The sequence below is a fragment of the Mastigoproctus giganteus genome, chromosome 9 (genome assembly GCF_048544385.1).
Source record: "Mastigoproctus giganteus isolate SK-2022 chromosome 9, ASM4854438v1, whole genome shotgun sequence".
Taxonomy (NCBI): Eukaryota; Metazoa; Arthropoda; class Arachnida; order Uropygi; family Thelyphonidae; genus Mastigoproctus; species Mastigoproctus giganteus.
The window spans coordinates 60,589,177-60,602,196 of NC_143583.1; the positions used below are offsets into that span (position 1 = coordinate 60,589,177).

Genomic DNA, 13,020 nt, shown 5'->3' on the forward strand with positions numbered 1-13,020 from the left:
TCGCTCGGTTCTTTCAGCGTTCGCAACACAAATTAATGATCTGGTATACAACATTTCTTGCGGTGATTGCGACTCGTCTTATCAGGGTTCGACCCGATTTTCTCTTAATATTCGTGTAAATCAACATGAAGCCTCAGTTCGTGCTTCTCGTTCAGCAGCGTCAGAATTAGCCTTTCATGCCATTAACGAAAAACATTCTTTTTTATTTAACGAAGCCAAAATACTTAACGTTCAACGTAATTATACGCGACTATTAATTGCAGAAACCGTTGAAATTAAATTACACGAGAATTCTGTTAATGTTCGGTGGCCATATTTGATCTCCGATTCGTGGACCTTTACGCGCATGCGCGAAGACAAATAATCTCTATTTAAGTAACAGGTTTAACCCGATTCGGTAATTTTCATTCCTGTGATCACGACATACGGTCGAAAAGCGTTGTCAACTTCAGGAAGGAAAATCGTTTTGAATATTTTCGTTTGATTCTTTTAATTGCGTTAATTTGATTTTTAATTGTTTTAAATTGATTTGTATTGTGTTAAATTGATTATTTAATTATTTATTTTTTACTCTAATGTACCGGTAAGTTTGCCGATTTTTTCGTTTTTTCCGTTTTAATTTCTGGAGGTTATCATACGGAAGGGTTCTACGCACTATATTGAGGTATACTCCTCTTATTATTTTACTAATATTATATATATATAATAAAAATTGAATACTTTAAATGTGGCACGGTATTTGTTTATTTTCTTAAACATAAATAAAAGTACTCAAAGAAAATTGACCAAAAAATTTACCACAACTAGCTGCAAAGTAACTTAACTATGGTTTTCTCTCCTGTTCATATCCAAAGTTTTCTAACAACATTCAAGTGTATGCACATGTTAGTGTTTTTTTTTTTTTTTTTGTGCTCTAATGTTCAGAATTCAAACCTTAAAAATACTGTCTTATCATATAGGAATCTGCCCCTTCTTAACCCTATAAATTATGTACAAGAAATACAACCATGGTATTAACAATAATATTACCACAATATACATCAATGAGTACTGATCAATATGCTTCCATTATTCTACTAGTTCACAGAATAATAACAATAAGAAAAGGTTAACATATTTTTTTTAGAATTACAGCTGCTTTAGGGTCCTTCAAGATATTTTCTAAAAATAAAATGTTCCAGAGAATATATAGTGAAGCCATAAGAATAAATACAGTTTATAGCTATTATACATGCTAACACATGTATAATAGCTATAAACTGTATTTATAAAATGTGTTAGCGTAAAGGAGAGACAAAAGATGGAGTGCTTGAAAGTGAGCTAAATGCATCCAGTTCTTGATCTGCCTGGTTGTTTTCTAGTTCTTGAATAGTGTGCACAAACCGAGACCATTCATCATTTTTTGGAATAGCCAATTGCTAAAAACAAAAAATATAAGAGAATTAATGAGCTTTGTTTTATATATTAATACTTAAATAAACACATTAAGTAGTCCATTATAATTTATCATATGTGAGGCCAATTATAAAATCTCAAAACAGAGGCTGCTTACACAAAGAATAAAAAATAAAGTACTGTTTGTTTATACTCAGAAATGAGTACAATGATTCTGTAAGTCTGCTGCAGGCCAAAATTGGAAGAATTTTATGGTAATCACAGTGAAATGTCAGTATAACAAATTCATGTGGGTGATCAGATGTGGTTTGTTCACCCCTATGCAGTAAAAAAAAAAAAAAAAATTGAATAACAATTATGAATATGCTCATGAAGTGCTGAGACTATAAAAGACAGTTGCAAAGTTTGTTTGTTTTGTTTTTTTTAATGTATTCACTCCAAAGTTCAAGACACGTATTTAATCTGCAAAGAGTTTAATCATTAAAAAAAAAAAAAAAAAAAGGAAAAACCTCAAACTTGGGCATCAAAAAGGCTTCTACAAAGATGAGATGCAGTTTCTGAATAAGTAATAGTCACTTGGCACAAGAGATTTGGAATCTTCACTAGTTGGTCTAATTGATCAAATCTACATTCATGAATTTTAGCCTGTGCATTGGTGCAGTATCATGTAGAAGCGAAATCCAATGACCCACCTTTCCTTATATTTTTCCTTGAATTGCAGCTATTAACTCTGCCATAAGGCTAGCATAATATTCCGCTGTTACAGTAGCTTTAGGTGCAAGGTTATCAAATAACAACACTCATTTCGTGTCTCAGAAAATGAAGGCAACAGTTTTCCAGCTGATGATTGGGTTCGAAACTTTTTCAGTATTGCATATCCCTTGTGTTTCTATTGCCTGCTTTCCAATTTGGATTCACAATCATATAAAAATATAGCCAAGTGTCATCACCAAATAGGAAAAAAGTCGTTAAATTCTCTTTTGATCTCTGTCATTAATGAAAATGTTTCTGGGAACCCATTTTGCACAAAACTTTGGACATTCCCATATGGGATAGTATTATTGTGCTAAAACTTCCATGGGAAATGTTAAGTACTTTTTCAAGTTCGGCTAGTTCTTCATTCTTCCGTTTTATAATTTTTTTTTTTTTTGAACAACAGGAATTTTTCAGAATTGATTACTTCAGATGGCCTTGGATTATTCTCAGTTGGCTCCATCCTCCTTTGAACTTTGTCAGTCATTCTTGCATGGATTTCTTTAGCATTTATGCCCCCTTTCATAAAAAAATTGATTATTAAATAATGCCTGATTTGTGATATCCATTTTCCTTGTACTTTTAAATTCAATTTTATATTTCTTCTGCTTATTTTCAAGGGAAAACTCTTATAAGTTCTGTCTGGGGAAGGGGGAAAGAAAAACATTATGAACATGAAATTTGCATTTTAAAATTATTAAAGCCATAAAATGTAAGTGAGCCACTTCCAGAACTATTCAACTAAAACAGATCAAAAGCCACTAATCTCAAAACAGACAATGAATTGCACAGTTAGTAAATCATTGCAGCTGGAAGCTTAAGACCAAAATGCTTACATTGTATTGTTTAAGGATTTTCATTTTAAAAATATCACTATAATCATATTTTTTTAAACTCATCAATTTTTATTGTGCTGAATTGATATTTTCATGATGTTTGTTAAACTGAAGCATTTTTACAAAAAGATTCCCAATTTACGAGTTCCCGGGTTTATGAGTTTTTTTTTTACTCATGAATCAACAGAATCGAAAATATGAATATTAACCTCTTTTCAAAAAAGGAATGTTAAACATTCATAAATACCGCATTTCAACCCACGCTAATCGCTACACAATACAGTGCACCCCTGCTTTACAATATTAATCCATTCCACAATTAGTAAATCATTGCAGCTGGAAGCTTAAGACCAAAATGCTTACATCATATTGTTTATGAATTTTTAAAAAAAAAAATATCACTATAATCGTAATTTTTCATTGTCTATGAATTTTTATTGTGCTGAACTGATATTTTCATGATGTTTGTTAAACTGAAGCACTTTTACAAAAAGATATACAGGCAGTTCCCGGGTTTATGAGTTTTTTTCCTCAAGTATCAACAGAATCTTGGTGAACATATTCTGCAAAAAGGATAGATGGAACAGGACCAGGGTATGTCTGCCAGGGGCCAAGGTTGATGACGTTGTAGAGCAGATATCATCTTTTAAGGGCACAAAGGGTGATTTTATACATGCTGGCACTAACGATATTAAGAGTAGGAGACCGGCAGAATTACTTAACAAGTACAAGTCAATGCTGAAAAAAAGCCATGAGTTAGGGTTGAATTTGAAAGTGTCTGCAATTCTGCCCAGACACGATAGGAAGGAGAATATGATGAGAGTTTTGTCGATCAATTCGGCCCTGGAGAGATTGTGCAAGGCTCAAGGGGTAGAATTTTTCTCAGCCTGGTCTTTGCTGGTTAACAGGAGAGATTGCTTCTACAGAGATGGGATACACTTAAATAGAAAGGGTGCAAGAATATTTGCTGATGCTATCGAGGCAGAGTTAGATAAGTCGGAAAACTGCTAGCTTGGGGGGGGGATACACAGACTAATAGATTAACAGTAGCCACTGGCAGAGGTAAAAGTGATTCTTGCACTACTTCTATTGAAATGCAACTGGGCAGCAGCCTGGAAAGCAAGGCATGGGGATTTCCAGGACTGCTGGGAGTCATAGTGGAACAAGTAAATACATGGGCTGTGTTAGGGTAACTAAGAGTAGAAACAGGTGCATGTACATCAATCCTAGGAGTAGCATTAGCATTAATAGAGGCATAAAGAGTGCAAGCTTATGCAGCATCATCAAAAAAAAAAAAAAAAAAACCCACTTCCATTTCACCCCTCCGTTCATTCGAAATACCTGTCCAGTTGAGCCTTAAATTTATTTAGGCTATCAACTTCCACAACAAGGGATGGAAGTCTGTTCCACCAACCAACGACCTGCTGGCTAAAGGCAAATTTTTGCACATCTATCCTACATCTGTCTTTACTCGATCTGAATTTATGCCCACTCAGGTGATTATTCTGAGCAAGACGAAGAATCTCTTCGGCATTGAGCATGCTCAAACCATTCAAGGCTTTATACACCTCTATCAGATCACCTCGCCAGTACCTAGTGTCCAGACACCGTAATTTGCAAAATTTAAACCTTTCTTCGAAGAGCAACCCTTTGTTCCATTCATTAATCTTGTTGCCCTTCTCTGTACTCTTCCAGCATCTCTACATCCTTCTTGAAATGAGGCCTCCAGACCTGTATACAGTACTCAAGGTGTGGCCTGACCATTGCCTTATATAAGGGAATAATCACCTCCTTATCCCTGCTAGAAAAATTCCTCTATATCATTGACAAGACACCATGAGCTACTCTTGCAGCCCATCTGCACTGCTCAGAAAACTTCATATCTGCCTGCACAATTACCCCCAGGTCTTTTCATTCTCTACCACTGTCTGTGTAGTACCACAGAGTTGATATGTTGCTCTGGGGTTGCTGTTTCCTATATGTAGTATTTTACATTTGTCAATGTTAAACTTCACTTGCCACCTCTTAGCCCATCTGCTCAACCTTTCCAGATCCTGTTGCAGCAGCCTAGCGTCAGTAGTGTCCATTGATTACCACTCTGTCTTCTCCCCCTCAACCATCCCTTTATCCATAGCAGCAATTTGCCTCCAATGCCACACTGCTCCAATTTGTGCAGCAGTCTTCCATGTGCAACAGTATCAAAAGCCTTTCTAAGATCCAAATATATAATATCAAAGTTATTCCCTGCATCCAGTTCTTTTGTGACTGCATCATAGTATCCAATAAAATTGGTCAGGCAAGGCTTTCCCTTAACAAAACCATGCTGTGCCCGAGCTATAACTGAAGTCTTGTCTAGATGATCTTGCAGTGCTTCTTTAACCAGTGTCACCATTAATTTTCCTGGAACAGAAGTTAAACTCACAGGTCTATAATTACTTGTGTCAGCCTTTGATCCTCCTTTGTGAATTGTGGTCACATTTGCACATCTCCAGTCTATGGGTACCTCCCCTGAGTCCAAGGAAGCTCTCATAATTATGGCTAAGGGGTTGCTTACTTCCTTTGCTGCCTCCTTTAATATTTTAATATAACTGGATAGATCCCATCCACCCCAGGTGCCTTCCTTGTGTTTATCTTCAACAATTTCTCCTCCACTTTACTCTCAGTTATTACAAGATTATCTAGCTTACTGCCAGAGTTCAATACACCTCTGACAGTGAATGTCGATGAAAAATATTCATTTAGTTTGTTAGCTACCTGAGCAGGATCATCAACAGTTGAACCATCGATATCAAGTGGACCAATCTGATTCATCCTCTTCCTTCTAGAGTTTACATAAGTAAAGAACTCTTTGCTGTTTTTCTTTGCATCCTTTGCCAAATATTTCTCGTAATCTGCCTTCGCCTGCCTAACCTCCTTTGTAACTTGGTTACAGACCAAGTTAAATATTTGGGCAGATGGGCTTAGAAGTGGCAACTGAAGTTTAACCTTGACAAATGCAAAGTACTGCATATGGGTAGAAGTAACCCCAGAGAAATGTACCAACTGTGTGGTACTACACTTAAGGTGTTAGAAAATGAAAAAGACCTGGGAGTAATTGTGCAGTCAGATAAGAAGTTTTCTGAGCAATGCAGACAGGCTGCCAGGGTAGGTCATGGGGTTTTGTCAATGATATATAGGAATTTTGCTAGCAGGGAAAAGGAGGTGATTGTCCCTCTGTATAAGGCAATGGTCAGGCCACACCTTGAGTACTGAGTACAGGTCTGGAGGCCTCATTTTAGGAAGGATGTAGATTTACTTGCGTGTGTGCAGAGAAGGGAAACAAGATTGGTGAGGGAAATGAAGGGATCCTCTTACCAAGAGAGGCTTAAGTTCTGCAAATTGCAGTGAGTGGAGACTAGGCACCTGCGCAGTGATCTGATTGAGGTGTATAAGGCCTTGAATGGGTTGAGCATGCTGAATTCTGATGGGATCCTTCCACTTGTTCAGATTACGAACCTAAGGGGGCATAAATTCAAATTAAGAAAGGAAAGATGTAGAATAGTTGTGCAGAAATTTGCCTTTAGCCAGCGAGTGGTTAATTGCTGGAACAAACTTCCATCTGTCGTTGTGGAAGTTGATAGGTTGAATAAATTTAAGGAGGAACTGGACAGGCATTTGGAGAGAATGGTGTGATTTTTTTTTTTTTGGCTGATGCTGCCTAAGCTCATACACTTGCTTTCTTGCATCACATTCCACTACTACTACTACCAGCTTATATCTATCATAGGCTTCTGTGTCAAATGTTAATTTATATGTATCCCATGCATTTCTGTTCTCTGCCATATGTCTCATTAGTTCATCTGTCATCCATTTAGGCCTAAACCTTGAACAATATTTCTTAGTTGGTATGTAAAGCTTAGTAGCTTCTAAGATAAGTTCTTTGAATGCTTCTCATTTTGAATTTGCTGTTGGTAACATCTTCAGTTGTTCCCACTGTATAGAATTTAAATACTGTCTCAGACCATCGTAGTCGCCTTTACCCTGATGGTAGTTACATCTTTGAGTAAATCCCACTTCAGCACACTGTAATCACTGCCACCTAGTGGTTCCTTTATATGCAGATTCTTAATGCATGAAGAATCACTTCTGATAATCAGATCAAGAGTATTACTCCCTCTAGTCGCCTCCGAACATGCTGATGTAGAAAACAATCATCCAATAAATCCACAAATGCCTTGCTAGTGTGTGAGTGACCAACCCACGAATTCCAGTCAATATCTGGGAAATTAAAATCCCCCATTATAAGACTCTCTGATTTACTAGCGCACTCTATTTCCCTGTACAGTTTCTTATTATACTCATCAGAGTCATTAGGCCTATAGCATACTCCTAATCTCAATTTTGATCCCAATGCTTATGTCACACCAAACTGACTCGACACTGCACTGTCCAGCGATGTCGACTGGCTTCACTTCCTTGGATTTTATGTATTTCTTAACTAATAGCATAACCCCTCCTCCCTTCCTATCCTGTCTATCCTTTCTGTACACATCGTACTCCCCAAATTCCAGTTCTGCATTCCTTATATCTGTATGACACCACATCTCTGATATCCCAACAATATCTGCTTTTGATGTTTTGAGCAATACCTCAAATTCATCTACCAAACTCCTAGCATTGGTGACACGCAAGTATACATGTACCTGTTCCTATTCTTAGCTACCCTAACACAACCCTTGTGTTTACTTGTACCGCAATGACTCCCAGCAGTCTGTGAAATATCCTGCATCTTGTTTTTCGCACTGCTGCTAATTCAAGCAGTGCAAGAATCACTTTCACCTCTGCCAGTGGCTACTGTTAATCTATTAGTCCTTGTATCCCCCCAATCTAGCAGTTTTCCAACCCACCTAACACTGCCTCGAAGTATCAGCAAATATTCTTGCACCCTTTCTATTTAAGTGTATCCCATCCCTGTAGAAGCAGTCTCTCCTGTTAACAAGTGCAGACCAGGCTGAAAAAAATTCTACCCCTTGAGCCTTGCACAATCTTTCCAGGGGATAGTATGAGAAATTATAGAGTTCTTAAAATACGTTGATTGTTAGACTAAATTCCAAATAGCAAATGCTTAATGTACGGTGCTCACCTTATACAATCTGCAATAGTTATTAGGGTGAATTGATGGCTAAATTTTTGGTTAAATAATTTAAATTAAAAAGCGAGATAAAAAATAAATTAATTTGACGGGATTTAAAATAAGCGCAAGGAGGCAGAAGTGCACAACACCGTCCCTGGTTGTCATGAGGGATAAATAATTAAAAACTCTGAGTAACATAAAACTGATAAGCTAATAGTCATAACGATGGACTTTTGTTTAGTTAAAACATCTTCAGTTGGCAAAGTTGAGTAGAGAGTGAGTGTGTGCTGTATTTAAAAGAAATATCTATACTCCCCTGATGCTCTTTGGAACACGTGGGAATCTCAAATGTGAGAGATTCCAGACCGGGGAAAGATTGAAGGGGAGCTTTGCAGTTATGATGTTAAGTTTAGAGTGGTGACGGAACCATTCAATAATGAGAGCCTCATATTGGAGAATTTTGTAGCTGGTTTTCAGTTTAACTATAGTAATGGCGGAATCATCTGTGGGGGGGGGGGGGGTATGGGCATGTATTGTGAGCTCGGTGCTAGATTGTGCTGTTCTAAAACTGTTATAGTGATAGTATGCACGTGTATTAGAGGTTTTTGTGGAACCGAACTTTGTTGTAGTGCTTCCAATATAGCAAGCATTACAGTTTTGCTGGCATCTGATCAGATATATTATGTTGTTCATATCGCTTGTTGGGTACTTGTGTGTATCTTTATATGTATTAAATAAAGATCCGAGTTTGTATGCTGAAAATATGAGAGTGATATCTGTGCCTGTAAATACCCGACGGAACTCTCCTGTGAGTTCACTGTGATAGGGAAGGATGATACGTGTATTTTCTTTAGTAATGTGTTTGGTTGAGTTGTTGATATTACTTTTACAATAAAGCACACGCTCACTCTCAACAATGGGCCCAACACCCTGCTCTCTGTGGATTAATGTTATTAATCCATGTAGAGCAGTACCCATGGTGCCTCTGTAGCCAGGTGGGCAGGAGCAGCAGTGCATAGCACACGCTTCTTGATTAGACCCGGGTTCGAGCCCGTGACCACCAAACATGGAGGATGCGGAAAGGACAGCGAATGACCACTGCATTTTCCTGGAGCAATATGGCCTTAGTTGCTAATGCTCCTAAAAACCAAATAACAGCAGTACCCATTGACCACCACTCTATATCTTCTCCCACTCAACCATCCTTTTATCCATTGTAGCAACTTGTCCTTAATGCCATGCTACGCGCATTATAGCGTTAGATGCTAATGTGCCAATAAAATCCAAATAAATTCCAATGCCATACTGCTCCAATCTGTACATTAGTCTTGCATGTGTATCGTAGCTGATAATCAGATCAAAAGCTTTCCTGAAATCCAAGTACAGTCGATTCCGGTTATTTTGGACACATCAGGACTAGTGCATTTTGGCCCGATTAAGCAGCTACCCCAATTATCCGAAGTTTCACGTAAATTGTTAAAAATACAACGTACCCCCCCACTTTACAATTAGTTCACTGTACAATCAAATCACGTTACGATGAACTCACCATAGTAAAGTACCATTCACTATACGATGCGTAGTAAGCGCCGGTCATTGTGATCACATTTGTGAATTGAATTTTAATTCTATTAAACAGCGATTCTAATTATTGAAAATAGGAGGAATTTTATCCACAGGCTATAAAAAGTAAAGATATATTAAGCACATATTTATCCTTTATTACCTTACCAATTAAAAACATTAAATGATATGTGAAATTCGGAAGAATATACGTGATAATCGGAATAATTAATACGTACTGTAATATGTACATACTAACTAGTTGACATTTTTGTTCACTGACATTTGTAGGTGGGGGTTAAAATTTAAAACAGTAAAAAGATAAGCAATCAATAACAAAAAACATGGCGCACACAAATTGCAAGTAACACAATATGCGCAAGTGAGAACGGGGTAACAAGCTACAAAGCTTTAAAAATAGGAATGAAAAGAGCTGAAAATTAATTTTTTTATATGATTGAAGATTCCATGGAAGTGTAAACACATTTTACCATAATAACCCACAGAATTCCAGCTGTTGGTATTATCGCAAATTCAATAAGATTGAGTTTACTATCCGTTTATGATAGATTGCACTAACAGAAAAGCCCAATAAACAGGTGACTACTAATTGTTTTTATTGTTTTACGGTTGTGACCTCCAGAAATCCGACCGAACTACGTGGTACAGTCAGAGACAATCATAGGGTAATCTCCAGTGCTGCGGTTTCCTGACCCGATTAAACGGCATTTTGTCCCAATTAAGTGAAGTAAACCCTGGCTATTTTCTCGATTGGGTTCTGTTTTTTTAAGATTTGTCCCAAATAAATGGCTGCCCCGATTAACCGGTGGCCGAAATAACCGGAATCTACTGTACATGATATCGAAATTATTTTTTGCATCCAGTTCCTTTTTGAACACATCATAGTATCCAATCAAATTGGTCAAACAAGACTTTCCCTTGACAAACCCATGCTGTGTCTGAATTATTGCTGCAGTCTTGTCTAAATGATCCTGCAATGCTTCTTTAACCAGTGACTCCATTACCTGGAACAGAAGTCAAACTAACAGGTCTGTAATTACACGTGTCACCCTTTGATCCCCCCTTTGTGAATTGGAGATACATTTGCACATCTCCAGTCCATGAGGATTTTCCCAAAGTCCAAGGATTCTCTCATAATTATGGCTAAGGGTTTGCTTATTTCCTTTTCTACCTACTTTAATATAACTGGATGGATTGCTTCCACCCAAGGTGCCCTTCTTATGTTTAACTTCAACAATTTCTCCTGCACTTTGCTCTCAGTTATTACAAAATCGTTTAATTCTCTGTTAGAGTTGGATAAACATCTGGCCCTCTCCTCCTTGAATAACTCCTCATGTGTGAATGTAGATGCAAAATACTCATTTAGTTCGGCAGCTATCTGAGAATGATCATCTGCAGTCAAACCATTGATATCAAGTGGACAAATCTGATTCCTCACCTTCCTTCCAGAGTTTATATAAGTAAAGAAGTCTTTTCTGTTTTTTTTGCATCTTTTGCCAAAGATTTTTCATAACCTGCCTTCGCTTGCCTAACATAATTTGTAACTTGATTACAGACTATCTACCATAGGCTTCTGTGTCACCTGACAATTTATGTGCATCCCATACATTTTTCTTCTCTGCCATGAGTTTCATTAATTCATCTGACATCCATTTGGGCAGTATTTCTTAGTTGGAACAAAAAGTCTAGTAGCTTCCAAGATTACTTCCTTGAATGCTTCCCATTTAGAATTTGCTGTTGGTAGCATCATCAGTTGGTCCCACTGTATAGAACCTAAAAAATCTCTGAGACCTCTGTAGTCGCCTTTATGAAAGCAAAAACCCTTCCCTTTACCCCTGATGGTAGTTACATCTTTAAGTAAATCCCACATCAGTACACTGTGATCACTGTTACCTAGTGGTTCCTTTATCTGTAAATTCTTGAATAATCACCGCTGATAATCAAATCAAGAGTGTTACTCCCTCATGTTGCCTCTCTCTAACATGCCGCTGCTGTAGAAAACAATCATCTAATAAATCCACAAAAGCCTTGCTAGTGTGCTAGTGACCAACCCACAAGTTTCCATCTATATCTGTGAATTTAAAATCCCCCATTATAAGACAATCTGATTTACTGGCTCACTCTTATTTCTCTGTATAATTGTTCACTGTACTCATCAGAGTCATTAGGCCTATAGCAAACTCCTACCCTCATGTTTGCTTTCCCAATGCTTATGTCACACCAAACTGACTCAACATTGCACTGTCCATCTATGTCAACTGGATGCACTTCCTTAGATTTTATGTGTTTCTTAACTAACAGCATAACCCCTCCTCCCTTCCTATCCTGTGTATCCTTTCTGTACACATTTGTACGCCCCAAATTCCAATTCTGCACCCCTTATATCTGAGTGGAACCAAGTCTCTGATATCCCAACAATATCCGCCTTGGATGTCTTAACCAGCACTTCAAATTCATCAAATTTGTTTACTATACTCCTAGCATTGGGGTACATGAAAGTATACATGCACCTGTTCTTACTCTTAGTTACTCTAACACATGTCTTTACTTATTTCATGACCCCCTATTAACTTAAATTCTGTTCCAAGAAAAATAGTGGAGTCACTGGTTAAAGAAGTAATGCAGGATCATTTAGACAAGGACAAATTTGATTGTATACTCTGATGTGGTCCCAAAGGAACTGGATGAAAAAACTAATTTTGATATTAGTATTCTTTAACTGGAACCAAGAATTTTTAACTGGGGTAGAGTTTAAATATATATTTTATACAAAAAGCATGGAGCGATAAGCAACACGTCTATACATTAAGGCATTCTGAGCCTATAGTGCATCTGGGTTTATTCCTGGAATTTTTTCTCTCTCCTGGTATTGTAAAGAGAAAGAAAGATGTAAATTTAGAATGCCTAAATTTAGTGTGCCTTCTACAGGCACACTAAATTTAAATAGGATAATTGTGAAGCTTTTCAAAAATCTTCATAATACATTATTATTTTCAAATTTGTGTTCTAATTGTATTTGTAATGAGCAAATCTACAATCAAGAATACTGGTATTGCAAAGAGAAAGATGTAAATTTAGGATGCCTAAATTCATAAGTTGTATTCTTCTATTATAGTTGCAATAGAAGAATTGTGAAACTATGCCAACAGTAGGTCAAAAAAACATTTATTTCCAAACTTTTGTTCTAATTATATTTGTAATAAGTAAGTTTGCAATAAAGAAAAGGAAGCTAAATAAACTGTATTTATTTAGCACAAAGTGGCAGGAGTGCTGTGAATCGGGGGAGAACTGAGGGGGGCAATTCTCCAACGCATCACAGCCTAAAAAAATGTGCAACTT

The 13,020-nt window shown here is 37.1% G+C and overlaps 1 protein-coding gene across 1 annotated transcript in view; it reads right to left on the reverse strand.

The window, feature by feature from the left end:
* Positions 1-1,241: 1,241 nt before the first annotated feature.
* The window catches only part of LOC150080278 (cytoplasmic dynein 1 intermediate chain-like), a 389,556-nt gene continuing 377,777 nt past the window's right edge, over positions 1,242-13,020 (reverse strand). The window contains 1 exon segment of the mRNA XM_090380674.1: positions 1,242-1,418. Coding sequence (XP_090236800.1) covers positions 1,278-1,418 — 141 coding nt within the window. The 3' untranslated portion in view covers positions 1,242-1,277.